Below are 27,712 nucleotides of genomic sequence, written 5' to 3' on the forward strand. Positions count from 1 at the left end.
TATAAGGTACTTCAGGCTAATAAATGTCTTTTCTCTCACCTTAGATATGACCCACTTGCCATATCATCTGCATCACATGCTGTCGACAAGTTGGTCCTTAACACCAGTCCTCCTCCTGGTAACAAAGAAGGTAAAATGTTGGACCACGAGTAAGGGAATGTTTTCTTCTTCCACTTTAGCCTTCAGAATTCTGAATTACCAGGTATACATGCAAATTTAGGCTTTGTCATATAGACAGTCTGAGGGAATTGTCTTCCACTCTTCCATTCAGAAGAAAGACATTTTTGCAACAAACTGTTTGCACCAGGTTCCCGATATCTAAACATGCTTTAAAAAATGTGTATGGTTGTCCAGACACTGTGTCTAAGGCCACAGCTACAGTGTTGAGAAAATACACTTGGGTACATAACTAAAAGTTTGTTGATTAAGTGAAATCTAAAATATTAGATGTTATGTAGTCCTATCTCGCTGTAATTCTTGCTGGATGGGTTCAGAGCCGATTCTCGGCTCCGACACAGCCGGTATTAAAGCTCGAGAGCTTTTACTGGCTCGAGGCTAACCCCTATCCCATTGTGCCTCACGGCAATTCCCCAGATCTTGTTTTCCGCGAAAGCTTCGAGGTTGTCTCCTTACTAGCTTGTTGGCTAAGTAGAAGATTTTTTGATAAATCTTATTTCTCATCCTTTTTCTTCACTTTCTACCTTTAATAGTCTATAGTTATTACCTGTGTGATTGTTATTGAGTTCTTGATCCCCTGTTCCACCTGTTATTGAGTTCTTGATCCCCTGTTCCCCCTTTTTAGGATTGTACAACCGTTTTAGTTAGGCCTTTCCTCTCTGAGTGCTAATCCTTCCTTTAAAAAAAAAAAAAAAAAAATGTTCTTCTCTTCATAACTTTGCTGTTAGTTATAGTTAGTGTTATTGAAAATTGTTGTTAGCCTTGTTTTCTTGTCCACATGTCCAAAGAAAAAGACAGAGAACATAAGGAACACCGCCCGTCGGGGTTCAAGAAATGTGGCAAGTGTTCACAAAAAATGTCATTGGCTGACAGTCACACTAGCTGTGTGTACTGCCTGGGAGAGGCTCACTTAACAAGAACCCTGTATATTTTGCCATGCCTTCAGTACTAGGGCTCTTAATGAGATGAAACATAAATTAAAAGACAGGGGTCTTATGACTAGTTCCTTCCAGGAACAGCTGGAACTTGGTCAGACAGCTCCCAAGACTGTGTCTAAAAAGTATAAAGCGATGGAGCCAAAGAGTTCTGGCTCCAGTTCCGCTTCTTCTGTCTCTGTGCCAGTCGATTTCTTCAGTGCCGAGGCAACTTTCGGTATCGAGACACTCACCAATTATCGACCCTGTTTCACCAGCATTGAGGTCTCCTATTTTAGAAAGGAGGAGATCTCCTTCTGTCTCCACCCGTTCCTCCAGGGCACTCTCAGATGAGGACATCGAGCGGGTGGTGAAGAGGTTGCTTTGTGACCCTGCTCTGGCTAAAAAGTTAGCCCTTCCGGACCCAAAGGCTTTGGAGCCGTCCCATCTACAGACCTGCTCCACCTCCAACTACTTTGCTCTCGGAGCCAAACACTTTAGGTTCTTCTGTGATGGATCCTTTGGTTCCGAGAATTCTCCTTGCTTCCTGGGAACCGATGGCTCCAGACTGAGCCGCTGAGGATAGAGTTGAGGGATTTGGGAGCCAATGCTGTCGAGTAGACTCCGAGAGGGATAGTCACCCCAGTTTTCTTCGTAAGTGATCCTCTTTCTTGGTGCTTCGGCTCGACTGAGGTTGGTTCCCACATCTGCTTCGGAACCTGTCCCTCCTGCTCAGAGCCGACCTTCCGTCTCCTCGGAATGGGGGTCGTCTTCAGAGCAGGGTGGAAAGGCCTTAGAAGCAATAGAGAAAGCTTTGTCCAGTGACAAATCCCTGCCTTTGGACCCAATGTCCCACCAGCAGCCGGCAGCAACCTCTTCTCTCCCACCACCCCTTCAGCGTAGGGAACCAGAGACTCAAGCATCCCCCATTGGGGGTGTTCCATCTTCCGAGACCTCCCCAGATTATCCTACCGGAGAGCTTCCTTGGAAGAGACTTTATAAGAGGAAGCACATTGATCTGAGTCTGTCACATAAGACACTGATTTGGATGAGTCAGAAGGGTCCCCTAGATCCCCCTCTGAGGATGTCTTCTTTTCTGACATCCTTGAAATTCTTAGACACGGGCAATTGGAAGACCTCTAACCCTACTGAGGACAAATCAGTGTACCTTGAAGCTTTTGGTTCCCAACCTTCCACCTCCTGGGTGACACCGCCTTATGACCAGCTCTTGGGGGTCATATCCTGGAAAGCTTGGACCTCCCCAGACACAGTGGAGCCTGTCTCGAGGAAGCCAAACAAATTTATGACTGCTCCGGAAGATAAGTCCTTTCTAAGGGAGTTCCTGTTGATGCTATGGCGGTAGCAGCGGCCACAAAAAAGGAGTTGTCCAAGACATCTTCTAATATCCATCCTCCTAATGAGGAGTCCAGGACGATGGATAGGTATGGAAAGCGTACTTTCTCTTCAGCGGCATTTACCTTAAGATCGTTGAATTACCTGTCCCATTTTACTAGACTTCAAAGGGATCCCCTGAAGGAGTTGGGAGAGACACTTCAGGGTTCAGTAACTTCGGGATCCACGGACAAGGTATCTGCACAGCTCTCCACCCTTACATCTTTAGCTAACTCCTCCATGAGGCTGATTTCCTATGCAGCGGACAGAGCGAGCAAGGCAGCCACAGCAGGAATTTCTCTTAAGAGACATTCCTGGCTGCGTCTCTGTAACTTCAGGGAATCCTTTAAGTCTTCCTTTACCAATGTCCCCGTTGATGGTTCAACTCTTTTTGGACTGCAGGTAAAAGAGACATTGACCAGGTTGCGAGCAGGAAGGGAAAACTTTATCTGCCATCTGAGTCTGTTTCTCCCTTCCTTCTAGACCCTATCCCAAGGGTCAAAACAGGAGGGAAAATGCGGTTCCATAAATCCCAAAAAGGTTTCCCCTCAGGCACAAGGTCAACCCTCCCCTAGAGGCAGAGGGGGAGGATGTAACGGAAGATGCAGCCCTCGTGGCAGAGGAGGTCCACAACATCAGGGAGATAGAGATACTTTCTCTGATTGCCCCTTCCATTGCCCCTGAGGGGTTGCCCGACTGTCCATCTCTGGAGGCAGTCGGGGGGTCGTCTTTCACTGTAACCAAGAGCCTGGCTACAAATTTCCCAAGATTGTTGGGTACAAACCATAATATCCAGAGGTTACCTTATTCCCTTTGTTTCCGATCCCCCCAGTAAACCGGTCTCTACCAGACGTGCCACCCATTCTGTTAGACCGTGCAACATCAGAGGTCATCTTGTGGCTGCAAAAGAGAGTCATCCAAGAAGTCCCCACAGAGCAAATAGGATCCGGAACTTACAATTCTTTTTAGTTCCAGAAAAGACGGGACTGGAGATTAGTTCTAGATCTCAGCAAACTCAACAAGTCTGTAAAGAAATCAAAGTTCAGAATGATCACTCTGCAGTCGATATTTCCCTTTATCGGGAAAGGCAACTGGATGTGCTCAATGGATATTCAGGACGCGTACTACCACATCAAAATGGACAGGTGCTCCAGAAGACACCTACACTTTCGGCTGGGAACCAGTCATTTTCAATTTCGAACACTGCTTTTTGGCCTCAGTACAGCCCCCAGAGTGTTTACCAAATGCATGGCAGTGGTAACGGCTCACCTGAGATGTTAAGGATTCCAGGTGTTTCCGTACCTAGACGACAGGCTCCTCTCTGCTACCACCAAGCACCAACTAATCGGAACCAAGGACGAGACTCTATCCTTGCGCGCTAGATTAGGCATTACAATAAACCTAAAAAAATCAGCCTTATCTCCATCGCAGCACATTGTATTCTTAGGCTCAGAAATAGACTCAACCACAATGACAGCAAAATTGACACCATTAAGGATAGAATCGTTACACGACCAAGTCAGATTCTTGCTGAAGAGAGACAAAGTACAGGTCAGGATAGTCCTTTAGGTCCTAGGGACTATGGCTTCCACCATTCTCTTAGTTCCCCTAGCCCATCTGCACACGAGAGTACTTCAATGGCTACTGTTTGCCCAGTGGTCAATGCAGGATTTCCCCCTGTCTCACCAAATACTCATCACAAATTCCTGCAAGAAGGATCTAACATGGTGGTTACATATGGGTCAACTTCATCTAGGTCGCCCACTTGCTCCCCCTCGAGAAAATGCAGTCTTGACCACGGATGCCTCCCAGATTGGGGGGGGGGCATTATCTGGGAATGACGGTACAAGGTACTTAGCAGGATCATGAGAACCACTTGCACATAAAAGTTCTGGAGATGAGAGCAGTGCTATACACGTTGCAAGCACTTCACAGTTCTCTTCCCACTGGGACAATTGCGATTCAGTCAGACAAACATGTCTGTAGTGTGGTACATAAGCAAGGGGGAACCAAATCTTACCCACTTTGTCGAGAGGCTTTAAGATTTTGGAAATGGGTGATGGACACTCAATGTTTTCTGGTAGCAATGAACATCCCGGGGAAGTCCAGTGTGATAGCAGACAAACTCAGTCGAGCAATTCTGCTGCCTCACGAGAGTGGTCTCTGAATTCAGAAGTTGCGGAAGAGATTTTTTGCAAATGGATCCAGCCTTGCTGTGACCTTTTTGCCACTTACATGAACACCAAATTCAGCAGCTACTTTGCCCTAATTCCCCATCTGGGGATGTCACCCAGGGATGCTGTGATCCACAATTGGCCTCCAGGACTCCTTTATGCTTGTTCACCTTTTCCTCTCATTCCAAAAGTGATTCATAAAGCAAAACTGTTGGAGTACCCTGATCCTCATTGCTCCTTACTGGCCTGGCTAAGTCTGGTTCCCCTTCCTGTGGCCCTATCTCTTGGAGGAACCATGGATTCTGGAACCATCTCTAGACGACCTGATTCATCAATCAGGGCAGTTCCATCCTAGTATCCAAACCCTGAAATTGACAGCATGGCTGCTCAGTTCCACAAATAGCCAGGTGTGTTTCCCTTTCCCCTACAGTCAAACACATTCTGATTTCTTCCCACAAAACTTCCACCAGGAAATTATATTCCAGCAAATGGAAAAGGTTCTCCATTTGGGCAGCAAACCAAGCCATGGATCCCTACTCAGCTCCTATAGAGTCTATCCTGTCCTTCCTGGCATCCATTTTTCATGAAGGAGCTGCAGCTGCTACTGTTAGAGTTCAGTTAGCTGCCATCTCTAATTATCATTTTGGCTACATGGGAAATCCAATCATGTCCCACTCTTTATGCAAAACCTTTTTGAAAGGAGTCCTCCTTCTCAGACCTCCAATCAGGCAACCACCGGAGCTCTGGGACCTAAACCTAGTTCTTACATCTTTAATTTCTCCACCCTTTGAACCCTCTTCTTCTTCGGATCTGAAATTCTTGTTTTGGAAGACATTGTTCTTAGTGGCTATAACATCTGCTAGGAGAGTTTCAGAATTGCAAGCCCTCACCATTCAACCTCCTTACATTGTTTTCCAGAAGGATAGAGTCTCACTAAGAACTAATCCTACCTTTCTTCCTAAGGTATGTTCAGAGCATAATCTCAACACAACTATTGAACTTACCAGTTTTCTTCCCAAATCATACTAATAAATCAGAATACAGATGACACCAATTGGGCATCCACAGAATTCTCAAGTTTTACCTGCACAGGACTAAAGAATTTCGAAAATCAGACCAATTATTTTTTTTTCCTTTTCAGACAAAAATAAAGGCTTGCCTGTTTCTAAGGTCACCTTGTCTAAATGGCTTTCAGACTGAATTTCATTTGTTTAAGTAGCTGCTGGCAAACAATTACCAGCCAAAATAAGAGGCCATTCAACAAGAGCAGTATCAGCTTCATATGCTTTTAGATCGAAACTCCCAATTGATACCATTTGTGCAGCAGCTACTTGGGCGATACCTCATACCTTTGTCACTCATTACAAATTGGATTTGGCCTCCCAGGACAGGTCATCCTTTGGGTCCACTGTGCTGAAGAGTCTCTTCTCTTGAGCCACCCGGGATAAAGGTGCTAGGGACGCTGTCCCATCCAGCAAGAATTATGGCGAGAAAGGACTACACAACATAAAGAAGTTATGTACTTACCATAATGTTCCATGTTTGCAGTCCATCTCGCCTATATTCTTGCATCCCACCCTCCTTCTCCCTTCCTGTTTCCTGGAGGAACTGGTGGGGGACTATACATTATGCTGTCTGACCTGGTTGTAGTTGTCCGTCCACCTGGCATGGATAGTAATACAGTGTTTGGTTTGTATGTGCATAGTTATTGATAATTTACTGACTATTATGTACCTATTTATGTTCTTGCAAACCAGATCTGGGGAATTGTCGTGAGGCACCATAGGATAGGTGTTAGCCTCAAGCCAGTAAAAGCTCTCGAGCTTTAGTATCGGCCGAGTCAGAGCCGAGAATCTGCCCCAAACCCATTCAGCAAGAATGTAGGCGAGATGGACTACGAACATGAAATGTTATGGTAAGTACATAACTTCTTTATTTTGCTTTAGATAAGGACGTATACGTTTGACAATTCTGCTGCCTAGGTTCTCAAGCAATATAATGAAAGAGGGAAATTGATCCAGCAAGTTTCTAAGATCTTTCTTGTACCCCAGTGCAAATCTTATAGGTCCTCCTCTTTCGCAAAAAAAAGCCAAGTAAACAAAGCCAGTCTATTTCAGACAAGATGCTAAAAAGAGATGGCTGGAGAGAAATAAAAAAAAAAACAGGTCTTTTTCAGAAAAGGGGACAGTCAACAACACAGAATGATTATGCCAAAATTCTTTCTCCCTTTCATCTAATTTGCCTTGTAGCGCTACTATTCTGTCCCACAAACTGGTCCTCAGTAATCCCCATTTGGCAAGCAAGTTTCTCAGGATCCCTATAGTTCATGGCTTCTATGACTCTCATGATTCCTATAGCCAGGTTAAACATGAGAAAGATGCAGTGGTTGGTTTCTTTAGAAAAATACACAGGCCCAACATTTGCACCCTGGACTATCAAATCCCAGTTTTGGACTTGATAAAAATGAAATTGCTTTGTTGGCAACAAGAAATGCATCTAAATCTAGGTTTCCCCTTCTGTCCTCAGACCTCAAACCAGTGTCTCACCACAGACTCATCAGATGTTGCTTTGGGAGCATTTTCCATGTGGAAAAGGTGCTGGCCTTTCAAGTCTTTCACACAGACCAGAGTACATCAACTTAAACATTTTGGCTGTAATCCATGCTTAAGTCTCATTATCTTTGGCCCCAGGACCACTTTAAGTCATTACAGATTAAGAGGTGCAATAAGCAGGGAGGTCCAAGATTATACCCCTATGCAGGTTGGTTATGATAGCTTGGGAGATAGCTGTTCAGCATTCCTTAACCCTGTATGCATCTTACATTCCTTCAGAGCACAGCTTAGTGCCAGACAAGCAAGACTAGGACAGACCCTCAAGCATCAAAATTGAATGAAGGAGTTTCCAGAAGCTGATCTAGTTGTGGGGATCACCTCAACTAGATGTTTTTCATCTCTTTTTAAAACAAACAGCTAAACAAGTTTTGCTCCAATGCTCCTTGCAAGCAAGCTCGGAAAAGGCATGCATTTTCTTTCCCTTGGAAGGAAATGTTCATTTCTGTGTTTCTACCCTTTCTACTTGTATCCAGAATAATTCTGAAGATTAAGGATACTCAAAAAAATCATTGTGATGTCTACCTTTTGGCCCAGGCAGCATTGGTTCTCCCTTCTTTTGGAATTGACAAGGGGCACTTACCACAAGCTTCCTCACAGACTGGGGCTACTCTCACAAGACAGGGAGGAGTTTGATACACCCATCAGCTTCAGCTTACTGTATGGATGGTTCATTTCTAATACCTTTTAGGCACTTATTTCATGAGGACATCCAAGAGGTACTAAAGGAGACAAGTAAGTTGAAGCAGTTTTCTAGTTGGTGTCTAGCCAATAACCAGGGGCCAATCAGGGAATTTGTAGCATTGGTGCTTCAATATTTGAGAGTTATTTTGGGTGATTACTTTGAATTAAGCCATCAATCTTCCAGTTTTCTATCCTGAAACTGAAAAGCAATTTCTATGTACATTGGATGTGCATAGGCTGCTCAGGTACTGTCTTCAGCATTTCTAAAGGACTTAGTTCTGTGATCAGCTATTTATTTCTCATCAAGTGACAAAAAGGGACATCCAGTTTCAAGGTGGTTGACCTCAGTATTTGCTTTTTGCTGTTCCCACTATTGCAACTCCTATTCCAGGCAGTATCAAGGCACTTTCTACTAGAGCCTTGTCTTCTTCGACAGCAAACTGGAAAGGAGTGGACTGTAGAAGCATTCCATAGTTCCTTTTTGAGATCCAGGTCTATATTTACTAAGACTGTTCTCCAGGGACTCTTGGATCTGTATATAGGCATTGGTAATTAACCCATATAGCCTAAAGACTACTGCAACAGTGGGAATGATGAACATAATACAGTTGTGTAAGTTGCACTTATAACAGTAGATGTTCAAATATCTTCACTGTATAATAGCCACACCCACCCTTCATCCCACTAATCTTGTAAATAGTTGTAGTTGAAATGTAAAGTAGGGTTTTGTTTGTTTCTACTTGTTTCTGTGCTTCCATGTTGTTTTGGTTGTTTTATTCAGGATTGTTAGGCTCTTCTTGTTATGGGCAAGAAAGTCTTGAAGAAATCTTCACTGACTGATAACTTCCTAATCCCAAGCACAGAAATCATCAGTCAGAGTGAACGTGTGGAGGACAACTAGTGCTTTTTGAATGGTCCAGTTATTTTCTAGGCAGAAACAACCCATATAGCTTAAAGGCTACTGTAGCAGTGTTGAACTGTTATGGGTGAGTACAAATTACACAACTGTACTTTCCTTCTGATTTCTGCACTTTATCAGAAGACTTGGAGAAAGGAAACCAGACTTTATCCTCATTTTCCTATGGTGGCCAAGAAGAGTGTGCTTTCAGGCTCGGAGGTCTATGCTGTGTGGAAAGTGATCCCAGGATAATCTAGGGAAATTCCCTTTGGCTGGGGATGGCAACCAACTCCAACTCAAGCCATAGCTCTTGTATATCCACTACATCTGCCAGAACTTCCAACGGGAAGTGATTGAAAATATTTGGAAGTCTTCCACTTATCCGATGTATATTGATAAGTTTAGGAGGTTCATTGCCCAGGCAAAAATATTCCTTAGTTTGTAGTCTCTTCTGACTTTTCTCAAAGCACCTGTATATCTTGAGTCTCAGTTATTCCATGGTTATGGTGCATTTTTGCAACATCTCTGTATCATGACCTTTGTAGTAAGCAGAAGAGCTGCCATGCACTGTCTGATAAAGCGGTCCCTTAAAAAGTGTCTGCATTTCCATCTTTGAAGAATGTTTCACCTCCTTAAGAGTTATTTTATTGTTTGACAAGCTTGCTTATCCTGCCTTCAGACAGGCTGATTTTGTGGATGTGCAGTTTACCTGTTGGAAAATGCCTTCTAAATGACCATCAACACTGTTTACAAAATCTCCGAACTGCAGGCCGATTTTTGTTTTGAACCCTATTTGGCCTTTTAGAAGGGTTAGATATCCTTTATGGCTCTTCCACATTTTCTTCTGGAAGTACTTTCTAAACTTTCCTTTAACCATTCCTTTTATTTCCCTGGTTTCTGTGAAGATACAGAATCACAGAGTGACCCTTTAATTACTTTGAATGTATACTGCAACTCAGATTGTAACTGAAAAGGGTACATAAGTTCAGAAAAATAGATCAGTTGTTTGCTCCAAAAGAGGGAGGGGGAGGGTGATTGCAATGGTTAAGGTAGCCGTATTCAGGGTGATTTGCTGACCGCTTTGTCTTTTGCCATCTGATGACACACCACCTTTTAGAAATGCATTACTATTGCTTGGACTTAGATTTCATAAGTAAGACCTCATTTGATTCATTAGGTCTGTGGCTACTGAACCTTTGCCTTTTGGTGTTTCTGTGGCTGCAGCTCTGAAAACAAATGTGGATTCTGTCTGATATTTTTTTTTCATCTGCTACCCACTGCAGAAGGCATAAAGTGTCCACTATAACAGATGTGTGCTGTTCATACCAGTATTACCCTCCTGCTTGTATGTTGTCTGCATCCAGGAGCTGTGGACAGATTTTCATACAGATTGGACTAGTATATAATTGTAATGCCATTGTATGCCTTTTCATACAGGTTGTACTCACTCTGTGGTTGTGGTGGGAGGGGGTGTTGAATAAAGTAGCAAGTCCTGGAATCACAGCAAATTCACGGCTGCACAAAGTTGGTAATTCCCAGAGGTGGGAATCACAACAGTTATCCTCTACAGAAGGCTTTCTCACAAATCAGCTGATACATTGAGTACATATCAGTTATATTACTGTATAGTGTATTTAGCCACTTAACAAAAATTGATCTGCCACACTTTGTACTCAATTTGCAAGGCATCACTTTTTCCCCATCTTTAACTGCCGTACATCTTTGATTGTTGTAGCTCCAACTATACTAAATTATGTTCTGCCTTATTGAAAACTCCTTTGGGAAAAAGAACAAGACCTGTTCATCACAGTTTCTGTTTCACCTCTCCTGCGTTCAGTCTGTTTTCCTCCTTTATTTTGCAGCATCTTCCCCTTACCAGTTCCATACTCTTGTTTCTTTGGCACTGAATTATATATTCCAGGGAAAGGATTCATTAATTTTTGTAACACATTTTGCTTTTACTACAAGGGGAATTCAACTTGTACTCACTCATATTTAAGTTTTGTTTAAAGAGAAAGGGTGTGTATGTTTTGCTTTTCTCGTTCAGTATTTGTTATTGACGGGCAATCCACTGTGGAGTTACTGGCTGCATGGAGATGTAGGCAGGCAATGATGAATGCACAGAAGGGAACGATTGAGACCATGTTGACTTCCTTATGATTCTTTTTTTGTGCTCTCCCTTAGGACTGCCATGAGAAGATTCGTGTCCTTTCTCAGCAAGCAGCCGCTGTGGTCAAACAAGAAGGAGGTGACAATGATCTCATAACTCGAATTCGAGCTGATCCATATTTCAGCCCTATCCAGGAGCAGCTGGAGAACTTGTTAGACCCAAGTTCTTTTACTGGCCGGGCTCCACAGCAGGTAAGGAAGAGGAGAGAAGTCTTGGTTAGTTAATGTCGGGTCACTGGTCAGCAGCAGAATGATGGCAAATTATGGAATGTGCAGTAACGTTTAGCAGGATTTGATTTTTCACGGACTACCTGATCTTCGAACAGTACGTGTACTTATTAAATTGTTTTGCAGTGTCCTGTCCATCTAGTATATGTAGGCAGTGTCACATGCTTTATTTTTGCATCCTTATGTTCATTCACTAACTTTACAATGAATTTTCATGAGCATTTTTTGTTTCCTTATAATGACAATATCCTACCCAGATTTGCCTTTTCCTCCAAGGTCTGTTCAAGAAAGCTGTCAGTGGTTTGTTGTGCTTGTCCTTCTTGACCATTTTTGAGTATAGGTAAAAACAGTATTCACATTGAATATCAGCTTTACCTTTTTAAAATAAATAAGCATGCAGGTAAATGCATCTAAATAAAGCAGTACCTACTGACAATAGCCTCTGTTTGATTGTCATTAGATACAGCTACATATTAAACAGACATGCAAGATATATGCCAGCTTTGTTACTTTTTTACATGCTGGTGTGAAAATAAGTATTTAATAATTAAAATGAATTTCATTGTAAGATGAAAAACACATTTTCTTTTGAAAACTGGCTACATTCTTTTCAGGCCCTGGAGGTTGCAGTGTGACTTTCCTTTTTTGCCAGTGTCCTTTCTATAAAGCATTCTAATATGGAATGTTTTATTTTGTTTGACTGACCCCTGGTATCATGCCAGTTGTCTTTTATTTGCTTTTCACTTGTTATGCCTCTTTAATAAGTTTATTGCTGATGGTAATTTTCATGTTCCAATACTTGGGTGTAAGTTTTCTGTATGTCTTAGCACCATTCTGTAATGATTTCACACCTAAATAAAAATGCAGGAGAAACAATCAGAATGTGTCCTTTTCACCACTTGGTGGTTTAGAAGGTTGTAGTTTCAGCCTCTCCGGTCTTGTGCAGTGCAGGAAACTCTCCTAGTTTAAGTCAAGAAATTCTTTCCTGACTATGATGGCAACCAGCACCACCTTTAGTTCTGACTCCTGTTTTGTAGGTCATTTTATTCTTCCCAGCTTCTTGGATGTATTTTGTTACGGGATTGAGGTAATCAGAAAGTCTTTCACCTGTCAGAGGTATATTCTGCTAAATGTACATGGTTGCTCTTTGGGTAAGAATATCCTTTGCCACCCCAGCTTTTCATCATGCTGTTGCTGCTGACTTCTCAGGCAACTGTGTGATTTTGGTTCGCAGCTGTTTTATGGTAAGGTTGCAGATTACCAATTTCTACCATCATGACTGTGCAGAACAGGACTGTGGCCCAGCATTAGCTGGTTAATCAGTTCTTTAAAGTGGGTTCTACATCTTTGACTGCTGTTGAGGGAAGCCTCTATCCATTTCTCATTTGAAACTATGGTTCGGTGGCTCTGAAATCCGTCTCTTAAAAAAAAAAATATTATGACTGATGGTCTATTATCTTCACCTGCAGGATCTATGTGGTGAATGAAATTGTCAGCAGGGGATTGGCAACCTACAAATACTGGACACATCCCAGTTTGACTCTAAGGGAATGTCTTGCCTACTTAACTTGGTTGACTTCATCAAGGGGGTCACCAAGGCTGTGGATTATGGAAAACCTGTGCATACTGCTTACCTTAACCTGGCCAAAGTGTTTAGTACAATAACCCCTCAAGTATTGTTGACAGACTCTCAGAACTAAGTATAAATTCCTACATAACTCACTGGATTATTGTCTGGTTCACAGATGGGACCCAAGAAATCTGGATTGGAGAGACCATCTTCATCAGGAGACCGGTCATCAGTGGAGTACATCAGTGTTCCTTTTTGGGCCCATTCCTGTTTAGCAGCTACTTCTCAGAAGTAAAAGGTTACTGTCAAAGGACTCTGGCTCACCTATTTCTCAGATGACTATAAACTGGGAGCTATCATATATTCCCTCCCAAGGCAGCAATATCCTACCAAAGGATCTGACACAAACAAGTGACTAGTACCAACACTATGGATTAAAACTCAATGCAAAGAAATGCATTATAGTGCGCTTTGGGAAACTTGTCCACCCAAGCTAATTATTTAATCGATAAAACAACCCTAAGAGTTGAACCGATATTTAAGGATTTGGGAATATATTTATACAGTAATCTGGCCTTCGACCAACACGTAACCAAGATAGTAAAAAAAGTAATTCTGTATTGCTCAACTCATAGGCAAAGGTTTGGCATTCCAGGTCCAAAAAAGTTATAGTACCAGTCTACTCAGCCCTTATCAGACTCCTTATTGAGTATAATGCCTCCTTTGGCATGTACCTAACTAGGCACTTACAACTCCTTCAAAGGTTCCTCACCAGCAAAATGCAGGGTGTGAATACACTGTCCTACACAGATCACCTTAAGGCCCTCTCTCTATACTTAGTCTCCTGCAGGTTACTAATAGGTGATCTATGCCTAGTATATAAGGCATCCTCAGATCCATCTCTGATGGCTCTCTTGCACATCTGCAAAACAAATAGCACCAGACTAAAGAACCTGAACTTTGCCTGCGATATAAATAGAACATACTGGAGAGACTGGTATGTATCTCATAGGATCCATACATTATGGAATAAGCTCCCCATCTATGTGAAACTGAATTCATCCCTGACCCTGTACAAAAGAAACCTTGATCATTGGATGGGAAATCACAAATTCTGGCCTCCCCATGTCTCTGATGGACAGAAGTCGACAGTAAGTAAATTAATCCCCAACTAACATACCACTCCCCACAAAACCCTTGGCTACCTCTTTATTAACGTACCCCACCAGATAGGTGTCCAAGGGAAACTGGATTGGGTTGCAAAGCTAGGCTTGTAAAGGGCTCCCAGTGGTCATTAACCCTACTATAAACCTTTGAACGTATGAGCTTCAGGCCTTTATCTGTAGAAAACCATATTTAGTCTTTCACAAGGGTTGGTGGTACTTTAGGACTGTCCTACATTTTCTTCTGGTAATGGTGTTTTTAATCGGTCTATTTACATTGCTGTTTTCATTTCAGGAGCAGATGCCATGGGGGGGGGTCTTTCACAAGTGTACGAATTCAGGAAGCTAGAAGAGCTGGTAAATTCCATCACAGTGGAATGGCTGTCAGTTGTCAAATCAGCCCTTTCCGATAGTTTGCCAGTTTCACTCTCATTTTGCCATCAAGTGTGTAAAGTGTTGCTGTGAAGGGCAGTTCTACTAGGGATATGTGTGCTTCAGGAATGCCTACATTGCAGTGAGTGCTGAATCCACTTTGTCTTCATTTGCCACATGTAGTAAGGCTTGTAGTATGGCTTCCAAGTTGGACCTCATTTGTACATCAGCATTTCAGGACTCTGGTATCTGTGGTTTCAGAATAAACAAAAACTATCTTGGACAATTAAAACAACACATTTTTTTTTCACTTAAGTGCTTTCTTTCCCCTCTCTGCTTTTCTTCACCTCTTGACCGTCTTCCATCCCTAGCTGCTGGGGGGGGGAGGGGGGGGTACTTCCACCAAAAAGAGACTCTGGTGGTAGATTTCATAGATATGTTCTTACATCAGTTGATTTGTTTGGAAACACTTCTCACTGGATCATATGTTCTGTCTTACCCATCTTTCTGTGTCCAAATTGCTCCAATTGCTTCTGGAGCTCCCAGTAAGTTTTGTAAGCATATATTTTACGTATCTTTGTGGAGTAGTACTTGCCAGGGCTTCATTTGTTTAATGCAGGAAGTTTGCTCATTTACTGTTGGGCTCATGGTCTAAGTATATGCAGTCCAAATGTGGCATATGATCACAACACGTTTGAAAATGGGTGCACATGCTCTTGAACTTTGAACCTTCATTAAAAATGTAGCCAAATTTCAGTAGGAGGAGGGAAATCCCAAATATTGACCCAACAAGAAGTGTACTCTCACCAATTAGCTATGTGAGAGCCTCATTTGTTGTTTTTTGTGCCACTGGCTCCTTCCTCAGCTCTTTAAGATGGGAGGACTGTGTCATTGATGCAGCCTTGCATGCTTAGTAACTCACTTGGATGATGCTTTATTGACGTCTGATTTATTTGATGGTCTCCTTTTAAGAGATTCCCTTGAATACTTTTCGGTATCTTTACATTTTCATTTAATATCTACATTTTCATTTAATATCTTGAGTACCTACACTTAATTGTGCTGTCTCTGCATTTCATTGCATGATGCTTATATACTGATCTAACCCTGTTTTTCTGTCACACCATACAGTTGTCTTCCTAGTGTGCATTGCTGGGAAATTTCAACATCTGATGGTTAAGAAGCATTGGCCATCTTAAATATGATTTTGACAGTCCAGTCTTGTTTCAGAACCATCACAGACGATGCATTTATTGTTTGGGCACCATCAGGTGTCACTGCTGTCATTTGTTTAGTCCACTGATTCAGCATCTTTGAGAGATGAGCTCAAGCTCTTCATCAGCATCAGATTTCTAATTGATCTGGAAGATGTCTTTTAACTAGCCAGAGGGCTCATCCAGAGGTCACAAACAGGAGCAAGAAAGGCAAAGATAACGGCCACACACCCCAGGTCTCTGGGCTTGATTCCTTCTCTTTGTCCTCTGCTTCGTTGAGCTGTAATCCTGTACTGCCAGGATATTGTTTAGATCCCTCTGCTTTGGAAACCTCCTGGGTTGAATTGAGGTATTCTTTCTCTTGCAAGTAAGATTGCCACCTTCTGTCACTCCCCAAATCACATTGACATTGCACAGGCATGCAAGGTCTAGATTTTAGCCTCATATTTTTGATCTGTTCCTCAAAAAATTTATCATTTTCTGGTAAATTGGTGAGGATTGAAGTCACTAAATAATGGCTGACATTTGAGTTTCAGACTTCAGATCATGCATAAAATGTGTGCCAACACTAAACCTTTTTATTCTAGCATCTTTCTAAGTATGTAAGAGCAATGTTTAAAATTGGTCTCTGTTTTTGTCCTTTGTCCCCCGTTATTTTTGGTTTCATCCAGATTTCTTGTGCTAAGAGGTTGAGAGCTACGGTTTGAGCAATATTGTCTTCCCCAAGGTATCTCATTTCCGATTTTTGCTAGTAAAGCAAGCCATGGAAATGCTGCCCACATTTTGTGTCTTAGATTTAAGTGTGATTGTCAAAAATGTTTTTTAGTACTGTATTGAAATTAGGAATTTACGTAGCCCCCACTACATCTTTGATGCTGCTGACGCCATGTCCAGAAGTATAGTTATAAACACCTGCCTGTTTTAGAGGTCCCTGACATGTTAGCTTAAGCATGCCCTTTTGGAAGGGGGGGGGGGGCAGTTCTTTCATGAGCCTTATTATAACACTAATTTGAGAAGAATGATTTTTCTATCTAGGTGGAAGGGTACATGTGCACCCTCCCATACCTTTTCAAAGCCAGCTTGGTTTACCAGGAAAAAATGGTCTTCTACTAGCTGAACTAATGTCTCGTACCAGACGATGCTCTCCTGGCCTAATACCATCTGATCATTCATTGAAATTCCCACAAGAGGATTTCAGCTTGGCAACAGTCCTTACTGTTCTATACGGGCCTCCTATGTAGTAATTCTTTTTGCCCTGTGGTGTAGAAACATAACCACAGATAGGTATGATCTCTTCACTGTAATAGACACATACCATTTTCTGCGATTATTTAGCTCTCTTGTATTCAGTCTCTGAAAAAGAAAACAGATGTAACAGGAGTTGCTGTTGTAATCACAGTTCTTGAGCAAGTGAGCTGTGAAGTGTATTCTGCTTGGAGACCAGGGAATGCAGTTCATTTCCTGCCTCTTTCTCTTTCCTCTGGACGATTGGAGTTTGATTTAAAGAACTTCATTCTTAACATCAGCTGCACAAAGCTTTGCATGATCACAGTACAGGCTGAATGCTTCTGCTGCTTAAGTGTTTTTGAATGATGATGGCAGACAAAAGGGATGCGTCTTGGCATATTAGCATTTGGGAACTTCATAGAAGGTTTCGGTGTTCACCTTGGGTGGCCAGCTTTTTCAGTAAAAGGTTCTTTTTCTGCCTTTTGACTTTTCCTCCAACTCTTAAGATGTTCAGCAGGTTATTGGTAATCATAGTGGGCACTCTACAGCAGACAAAAAACACATGGCTTTTTCCTTGTGGGATGACTGGTTGCTGGTGCCTCACAAGGTGTCCCTAGTGTTTTTTGTGTGAGCCTTTCTGTGGCTGCTGTCTCTTGGGATCACCATCAGCTAGGAGTTGTCATCTGTGTTTCTGGAGATCACTTCTAGTCCCAGTCATTCCTTTTTTTCCCTGGATAATAGTGCATGAGCTTATGGAGTCGGCAACTTTGGTTTTGACCCAGACATAGTTCCAAGTCTGTCTTCAGTTGTATTTACTGAGGCATTGGCTGTATCTACACATTCCTTTGGCCTTCTCCATATCCATGTCTTCCACTGGACTGTTGCTATCTGCAAACTCCATTTCTTTTCCGATGTGGTTCTGTTCTTTAAGGTGGTAGACGTTTTGTCTACAGCTTAAATATGGGGATGGATGTTGACTCCTCCTCAGACACACAGCCTTAGAAATGGGGAGCCCATTTTAGGTCAGCCATAGTGCATGATGCGGCAGTTTAACAGAGGGGGTTAATGTTATGTTAGCTGCTAATGAAGATGTTCATCGTATTACACTGCTGCAGTCATCACACTTGGGTTATCTGCCGTAAGGTGGTCCCGCAGTCGGCCCGAGTTCCAAAGTCTTGGTCCGGCGTCGCCTGTTGTCGCTTCTTCCCTGACGTCAGTGCGACAGGGGTATTAAAAGAGGCAGCCGACACCATTTTCTTCAGTCTTTCTTGCCGTGCGGTGCCTGAAGCAGAAGCAGTTCACAAGTGCCGGTCGGCCGACTCCTGAGATTTTCAAATCGAATTTCAGACCGAAGTCTTCAATAAAGCTAAGTACCCCATTGGGGAACCTTTTCTTGCCTCAGTCCAATGTCAGAAAAAGTTAATAATTGCATTTCTTGTGGGAAGCAAATACCTCATAAGGATTTTCACTCTTATTGTATCCCTTGCCTAGGCCCAGACCACGACGTCACAGGTTGTCGGTTTTGTGCTACGTTTAACAAACGAACTATTAAACGTCGGTTTGATTTCGCCCGACATTATTTTGGTAGAAAATTTAATTATTCCATGCCATCGGAGCAACCGACCGGGGTGCATAAAAAGCGCAAAGGTAAGGATAGGCAGCCGAGACCCAAACCAGACACCGAGGCCTCTGCTAGGCCAGTTGCCGGTTCTCCGGTTTTCAGTGAGACGCCTATGCAGCCCCTGACGACCGCTGATTTAGAACTCCAGCCTGCATCTGACTCCCAAGCGGAGATTACAGGGCCTCCAGAGCCTTTATCTTTTGGCCCTTCTGACTCCATTTCTGAAGGGGATTCCGGTGCAGTTGAAAGGCCATCAGTTGCTGAAGGTGTCTTCAGACCGACTACACTTACTATTAAATCCTATGCCAAACTGAAAACTAAGCCTGTACAGCAGTCTCCAGTGCAAGGCCCCATGCCTAAGAAACAGATGCTTAAGATGGCCGAAGACTTAATTACCCTAATCAGGGGTTCCCATCCCCCACCTGACAAAAGGCCTAGACAGGAGGAGGACTACACTTCCTCTGACCAGGTTTCCATTTCCTCAGATTCTTCTGAGGAACAGGAGTACTCTTTTCCCCCTTATGAAGACTCTGATGCTGAAGAGTCTATTCCTTCAGCATCTCCCCCAGAAGACTACTCTTTTGGGGAAACTTTACATACCATGAGGGAACATTTCCACTGGGAAGGCCAGGATTACTCTGATTCTAAGAAAAGGCTCCGAGAGTTCCTCTTACTACCCCAGCACAGACCCCTTGCTATTCCACCTGTGTTAGACATTGTGGATGATGTTTATTCAGAATCTAGCCTTAACCCAGATTCACTACCTCATGCACCAGCCAAACCAGACAGATACTACAGAGTCCCTGACTCACATAAATTCCTATATAAAAGCCTGTTGCTGACCCAGAAACCATTTCCCAGGGTCCCAAAGGGTTTAAGGCCTCTATTGTTAAAATCCTGTACCATCTGAAAGGGATTCTAGAGCACTCGACAGATGGGGAAATAAAGTATATACCTCAGCTACTCTAGCTATGAGTGCCTTAAATTGCCAGTTTCACATGCTGAAATATCAACAATATTTGATGTCTCAATTAAAACAAAAAATGAGCACACATACAGAGCAGCCTGATTACAAGGAAGTGCAAGATTTGTTGCATGCAGCAGAATGAGTGGGAAAACATACTTTGCAATGTGGATTTGATTCATTGGAAGCTTCGTGCAGAGCAGCTGTAACAGGGTCTGTCATTCGTAGGCATGCTTGGTTAAAAGAACAAACTTTACCTGATCATGTTAAAGCAAAGTTATTGGATGCACCCTTACAGCAGGATGTTTTATTTGGCGTGAAAGCAGAAGAGGTTTTAAAGAAAATGAAGGATAAGGCAAAATCTATGCAGACTGTCAAGGATTTTTTACAGGTTCAACCCCCTCGTTTCAGCAGAAATTGGCCAACTAAAAAATGGTCCTTTCCAACTTCTGACAGACCACAGAGGGGCAAATACAGACTCCCAAGGGGCAGAGGTCAGCCACAAGGCTCTTACAAGCCATGATAATGGTGTGCCACAACCCAGAAAGGAGGAGAAGACAAGTCTCAAACTATCAGAAGACAATCACAATGACTTAACCCTCAGACTGCCAAGCAAATCACTCTTGGCAGCTCCCTTGGGAGGAAAATTTGCACTTTTTGCAGACAATTGGCACATCATCACAAAAGACAAATGGGTCCTAAATATTGCAACTCAAGGATACAGGTTCCACTTTCACACTTTACCAAGGATAAAAGGAATGCCAAACCTGCCATCAAATCAATGGGCAGAGGCTCAAAGACAAATTACAACACTCATGGACATGAGAGCCATTCAGCAGGTTCCTACACAGGAGCAAGGACAAGGATTTTACTCAAGACTCTTTCTGGTTCTCCGAAAGGACAAAGCCTGGAGACCCATTCTGGACCTTTCAATTCTAAACACATACCTGGAAGTACCCAAATTCAAGATGCTCACACTACAGCAACGTCTTCCCATGCTGGGCAAGAAGGCTTGGCTAGTAACGTTGGACCTCAAGGAGGCATACCTGCATGTCCCTATCAGACAAAATTGCAGAAGATATCTCTGATTTATAGCAGGTACAACTCATTACTAGTTCTCTGCACTGCCCTTTGGCTTATCTACTGCGCCCAGAGTCTTCACAAAATGCCTGGCACCAGTAATTGCATACTGTAGACAAAGAGGAATCCAAATATATCCATACCTGAACGACTGCCTTATTCAAGCAGACAGCAAGGACATTCTTTTAAAACATCTGGCGTTTGTAAAAAACCTACTAAGTTGCCTAGGGTACACAGTAAACAAAGTCAAAACTAGTGCCCTCACAAGACATAATATTCCTGGGTGCCAGCTTAAATACAACGGCCCAGATAGCTTATCTCACGCCAGACAAGCAAGGACAACTGACTCAATACTTCAAAATGATGGCAACAAAGACCCAACTCCCTGCAAGAAAAATTCTGCAGGCCTTGGGATTCATGGCATCTTGCATACTACTAATATCATATGCCAAAATGCATATGAGGAAATTACAATGGTACCTGAAAAGCGTATAGACTCAACACAGCCACAGCTTGGAAACAATAATACCACTAATTCCCTGCCTTCAACAGGAGTTTCTATGGTGGGCTCAGGCATGTCACCTCAACAAGGGTCAGCCTTTCACCTTGCCCACAGCCAGGCAAACAATGACAACAGATGCATCGGATTATGCCTGGGGAGCACACATGGCAGGACAGTGTATTCAGGGCAAATGGTCTGCAGATCAAATGCATCTCCACATCAATCAAAAAGAGATACTAGCTGTACAAAATGCCTTAACAGCTTTCAAGGACCTCCTACATCCAGGACAACTTGTAATAAAGACGGACACCACCACAGTGATGTGGTACATAAACAAACAAGGGAGCACACATTCCTACCCCCTATGCAGGCAAGCAGTGACCTTGTGGAACACAGCACTGACCTACCAAGTTCAACTACAAGCACAATTCCTGCCAGGAAAGAAAAATACATTGGCAGACGAACTAAGCAGAAATATCATGTATCCTGACGAGTGGAAACTAGACCCACAAGTATCACAATGATAACTCAAAAATGGGGGAGCCCAGACATAGATCTGTTTGCCTCCCCCAAAATCTACCAACTGCGAAAGTTTTGCACAAGGACATACCACACACTAGCTTGGAAAGTGGACGCCCTCTCATTCAGATGGAAAACACTAACAGTGTATGCCTTTACTCCACTGCCTCTTCTGGCAAAGGTGCTGCTAAAATCCAGATTAGAGAGGCCACAAATTATACTCATTGCTCCAGACTGGTCACGCCAACACTGGTATCCAGTATTAAGGAACATGGCTCAAGCCCCACCATGGATTTTACCTCAAATTCCTCACCTGCTGACTCAGCAAAACAATCAGATTCTACACAGCCAGCTCAAGACTTTAAATCTGGCTGCATGACAGATTATCTAAACAACCAGTCAACACTTCTGTCTACAGCTGTTATGGATGTCATTCTAGAGGCCAGGAGACCCAGCACCAGGAAAACCTACTCAGACAAATGGAAAAAATTCTGCACCTGGAACCAGGCAAAGGCCAAAATCCTCTTGTCCCAAATATTCCTCAGATTCTGTAATATTTAACTGAGATGTTGCACAAAGGCCTTTCCTTTTCATCTATAAAGATCCACGCTTCAGCTATTTCAACTCATTACAACATGGAGCCTCCTATTTTTTCACATCCATTAATAAGACAGTACCTCAGAGGGGCTAAGAACATGACTGCCCCGAAGAGCACCAACACCAACTTGGGACCTCAATTTTGTTTTGGAAAAACTTACACTACCGCCCTTTGAGCCAGCTTTTTCAGCTGATTTACAATTTTTATCATGGAAATCATGGAAAACTGCCCTGCTGCTAGCACTTCAGCATGAAGAGTCTCAGAGTTACAGGCCCTAATGGCAGTGGAGCCTTTCATCATTTTTCATCAAGACAGAGTCTCTTTACGAACTAACCCTTCCTTTATGCCAAAGGTAGTATCCAGTGTGGCTCTAAACCAAACCATTCATTTACCCACCTTTTATCCAAACCCCCAGAATAAAGGGGAAAGGCTCCTACACTCTTTGAACATTCACAGGCAATTACGTTTCTACTTGGATAAAACAAAGGTTTTCAGAAAATCTGATCAGCTCTTTGTATCCTATGCTGCAGGATCTCAAAGAAAGCCTATATCAAAACAGACCATTTCAAAATGGATAGGACATTGTATCCATTTCTGCTACACACACCATGGGAAACCTGTACCTGGTAACATTAGGCCTCATTCCACCAGGGCTACAGCAACATCAGCAACCTTCCTCAGAAGGGTACCAACCAAGGATATTTTGGAAGCTGCAACTTGGAGTTCAGTGCACACCTTCACCAAGCACTACCACTTACCTCTATACTCAAAAACCAGAGCTGGCTTTGCCACTGCAGTTTTGCAGGGCCTACTAGCTTCTCCAAACCCTGTTTAGTACCAACCGCCCAGCCTTAGCTTTGGGATTCAACCCAAGTGTGATGACTGCAGCAGTGTAACACGATGAACATAGTACAGATGTTCATCGTGCATACAGTTGCAGTAATCACAGATGGGTTCTCTGCCGTCAGGCGGGTCCTCGGTCGGCCGAATTCCAAAGTCTAGGTCCGGCGTCGGTTGCTGTCGCCTTCTTTCCTGACGTCAGTGCGACAGGGGTATACAAGACACAGCCGACGCCATTTTCTCCAGTCTTTTTTGCCGCGCAGTGCCCGAAGCAGAAGCAGTTCGCAAGTGCCGGTCGGCCAGCTCCCGAAATTACAAAAATTTGGAAACCGAAGTCTTCTTTAAAGCTAAGTACCCCGTTGGGGAAACTTTTCTTGCCTCAGACCGATGTCAGACAAAGTTAACAATTGTATTTCTTGTGGGAAGCAAATAACGCATAAGGATTTCCATTCCCTCTGCATACCTTGTTTAGGCCCAGACCACAATGTCTCGGGCTATCGCTTTTGCGCTACTTTCAATAAACACACTATTAAGCGTTGGGCGGAGTTCGCCCAGCACTTTTTTGGTAGATCTTTTGAGTATAAAATGTCGTCGGAGACTCAGACTACCGTTTTGTCCAAAAAACGCAAGGACAAAGACCGACACCATGCCAAAACCGGCTACACGTGGTCCGGTTCTCAGCGAGGCACCTACACAGCCCCTGACTACCGACGACACTTCTCTGGCGGTGTCTTCTGTAACCGAGACCGCAGGTGTCTCGGCCCATTCCCAGACTACAGTTACCGAAGCCACTGTGAGTGTTGAGCCTCCTAATGTGGACAGGTCCACTTCCACCCATGGTGTCTTTAGACCCTCATCTTCCTTTTCCATAAAGGCATTTACTAAGTCTAAATCAGCCATGCATCCCAAGAGGCCTGTTGCACAGGGCCCATCTCCAGGCCCCATGCCTAAAAAACAGATGCTTAAAATGGCTGAGGATTTAATTACTCTTATCAGGGGTTCCCAACCCCCTCCAGACAAGAGACCCAGAGTGGAGGAAGATTCTCCCTCTTCTGACCAGGGCTCCATTATTTCAGAACATTCTGATGAAGAGGAACACTCGTACTCCCCTTTTGAAGATTCTGATGCAGAGCAGTCCATTCCTTCTGTATCTCCCCCAGAGGATTTTTCTTTTGGGGAAACCTTACATACCTTGAGGGAACACTTCCATTGGGAAGGCCAAGACTTTTCTGATTCCAAGAAAAGACTTAGGGAATTCCTTTTGCTACCTCAGCACAGACCTCTGGCGATACCTCCTATCTTGGACATACTTGATGATGTTTACTCGGAGGCTTGCCTTAATCCGGATTCCCTGCCTCCTGCCCCAGTTAAGCCTGATAGGTACTACAGAGTTCCTAACTCTCACCAATTTCTTTACAAAAGCCATAATGCTGACCCTGAAACCATTTCTCAAGGCCCCAAGGGAATGAAGGCCTCTACTGCTAAGAATCCACTACCTTCCGAAAGAGAGTCTAGATCCTTAGAAAGGTGGGGAAAAAAGGTATATACCTCGGCCACCCTAGCCATGAGGGCCTTAAATTGTCAGTTCCATATGCTTAAATATCAGCAGTTTCTGTTATCACAATAAGGAATAAAATGTCACAACCTGAACAACCAGATTTGAAGGAGTTGCAGGATATGATGCATAGTGCTGAACAAGTGGGTAAACACACCTTACAATGTGGCTATGATGCTCTAGAGGCCTCAAGTAGAGCTGCTGTTAGGATCAGTCATTCGTAGACATGCCTGGCTTAGGGAACAAACCTTGCCTGATCATGTTAAAGCTAAACTGCTAGATGCGCCTTTACAAAAGGATGTATTATTTGGTACTAATGCTGAGGCGATACTACGGAAAATGGAAGAAAAAGCTAAATCTATGCAAACTGTCAAAGCTTTTCTACAGGTTCAACCACCACGTTTTAGCAGAAATTGGCCTTCAAAAAATGGTCCTTTCTAGCCACTGACAAACCCCAAAGAGGTAGGTACAGGCGCACAAGGGGCAGAGGACAATCTCAAGGATCATATAGAGGCAGACAATGGCAAACTCCAGCACCAAGAGGTGGCGAAGACAGTGCACAACAATACAGGAAACAAACCCAATGACTTTCCCCTTTTCATGCCAAGCAAGTCTCAGCTGGCAGCACCCTTGGGAGGAAAGCTGGCATTATTTACAAGAAATTGGCATATTATCACAAGAGACAAATGGATCCTGGACATCATAAACAGAGGCTACAGATTTCATTTTCACACTCTTCCAAAAATGAGAGGCATGCCGAACCTGCCACACAATCAAAGGGCAGAGTCCTTGTACAAGGCAGAGAGAAAACCACTTACCCCACTTCTTTATACATGTCCCCACCATTCAGTTTGATCAGAAAGAGATCTAGTAAACAGGGTATCCACTTAAATGCCCATTTTAATGTTCTCCGCATCTCAAGATATTGCTATCTTAGGCAGTTTATCCACACCTTGCTCTATTTTCCTTTCCACTTTCATTATCGGAGTACACTAGAGTGTTCCTTCTTTACTGTTAGTAATGTATAATCGCCCTCTTTCATAAGTTAGTTCATAGGTGTGTACTAGGCCAGTAACCACAAGGCCCTTTTTAAGCCTTGCTGTACATCAAAATCTCTAACCGGTTCTAAAAAAATAAGTGTAATCAGGGACTTTGGAGATGAAACATTTACAAACATGGGCCTGGAAGATGAACCATTTACAAGCCTGCCTGTGTCCATTAGGTACATACTAAAGGGGTCATTGTACTCGATGTTAGGTCTGATGAATGCCAAATACAGTGGAACAATGACCTCCTTGGACCTAGATGCCACACCTTTATTTATAACTTGAACAACATAAAATGATTTCCTCACTATATTTGACAAATTATGGTAAAAGACTGAATTACAGTCTCTATCCCCCCCAAGTCCCTGACTACTGGGTCAGGTTTTAGGGGTATGCTGTCAATATGTTGGTTTCCATTGGTAGGCGATTTCCCAAAGGATACTATTATGCATTTCTTGGCATTTATTTTTAGTCCATTGCTCTGACACCAGTTATTTGTCTGTGTCAGACCTTCGTGGCGAACATTTGTGTCTGTGGGGGGATACTTTGCTCCTAATTTGCAATCATCTGCAAATTTTTGTCAGCCAGAGGCCATTGACACTGGCCTTGATTTCAGAGAAGTAAATTCTAAAAAGGAGCAGTCGCAACTTGTGACAGGTCTCCTTGTAGAGGTAGACTTACTAATTCTAACTTCCTGGGTCCTGTGCTATCCACCAAGTGGCCTAACGGTATATACCTAACATGTTGGGTTTATCAACAATGCCTGAGTTTGGGGGTATTGTGTCCAATGCCTTGGCCAGGTCCAGGCAGGCAGCATGAACCTTTTTGCCCTCAATTGCTTTGGTGACCTTCTCAAAGAAGTCCACCAGGTTTAGTCGGCATGACCTGCCCTTGACAAAATGAAACTGGATTGGGTCCAGCGTGTGGAGGGGTGCTATGTCATTATTCATCATTTCTATGATCATTCTTTCCATAGCTTTGAATATGAGACTAGTGTGACATCTTTCTCGCGTATCTTAGAGCCTCTGCCTTTTCTCTGTCTCTTCCGATGTTTTTCGTGTTTCACTGTTGCAGTCATTACATTTTGTTAATCTGCTGGCAGGTTGCCCTCAATCGGCCTGATTAACAAAGTCTTGGGTCCTGCGTCAGTTGCTGTCCCTTCTTCCATGATGTCAGGTCGTCAGGGGTATAAAACATGCAGCCGACGCCATTACATCAGTCTTTCTTGCCACGCAGTGCCCGAAGCAGAAGCAGTTCGCAAGTGCCAGTCGGCCGACTCCTAAAATTTTCGTTTTCGCATATTTCCAAAAAACGGAAAAATCGGGACAGACATTCTCGGCCCGCGACTTCCACCGACACCATGCCAAAAACTACCGCGAGTGCATCGGTCTCTTCTGAGGCGGTTGTTCCGCCGCTCCGGACCGATGACACCGCTTTACAGATCACTCCAGCCCCGGAGCCTGCGCCGGTGCCGGTTGTTGATTTTCCTCCAGAAACTGAAGCCCAAGATTTGCCTGAGACCATACCGGTGGACAAGGTGACTCCAGCACGTGGGGCAGCTAGGCCCCCTATGTCTATGTCTATCAAGGCCTACACACGTGCTAAGGCTGCCTGGGCTGGGCTGACGTCGGGGAGGAGGTGACATCAGCCGACGCCGGACCCAGACTTTGGAATCCAGCCGACCGAGGGCTGCCTGAGGCAGGACAACCCCATATGTAAAGACTGCAGTTGCATATCTATCGGACATCTACATTTATGGTAGGTACAAAACTGTACTATGTCTCTACCTTAGATGGGTCCGGAGCCCCTGTGCAGGCACCGGCTTCTGAGGGTGTTTTCAGGCCTACAGATTTGTATATTAGACCAACGCCATCTTCAAAACTAAGGCCAAAATCTAAAACTATGTCTAAAAAAACGACACCTGGGCCGCATGTGCAGGCCCCTATGCCTAAAATATAAATGATCAAAATGGCTGAAGATTTAATTACGCTGATCAGGGGTAGCCAACCCCTCTTCTTCTAAGAGGCCTAGGCAAGACATTGATTATGCATCTTCTGAACAGGATTCCATTTCTTCTGACTCTTCCAATGAACAGGATTTCTCTATACCTACTTATGAGGACTCTGATGCAGAAGATTCCATTCCTTCTGCTTCTACCCCTGAGGATTTTTCTTTTGGGGAAACTTTACATACCTT

At 43.5% G+C, this 27,712-nt stretch overlaps 1 protein-coding gene across 6 annotated transcripts in view; it reads left to right on the top strand.

The window, feature by feature from the left end:
• ADSL (adenylosuccinate lyase) overlaps positions 1-27,712 on the top strand; it is a 663,305-nt gene that overhangs the window by 628,565 nt on the left and 7,028 nt on the right. For all 6 annotated transcript variants that reach the window (XM_044068286.1, XM_044068279.1, XM_044068264.1 and 3 more), the window contains one exon: positions 11,033-11,209. In XM_044068286.1, coding sequence (XP_043924221.1) covers positions 11,033-11,209 — 177 coding nt within the window. The remainder of the gene's footprint in view (positions 1-11,032; positions 11,210-27,712) is intronic.

The sequence above is a fragment of the Protopterus annectens genome, chromosome 1.part0 (genome assembly GCF_019279795.1).
Source record: "Protopterus annectens isolate FY-2018-M chromosome 1.part0, PAN1.0, whole genome shotgun sequence".
NCBI classification, from domain to species: Eukaryota; Metazoa; Chordata; order Ceratodontiformes; family Protopteridae; genus Protopterus; species Protopterus annectens.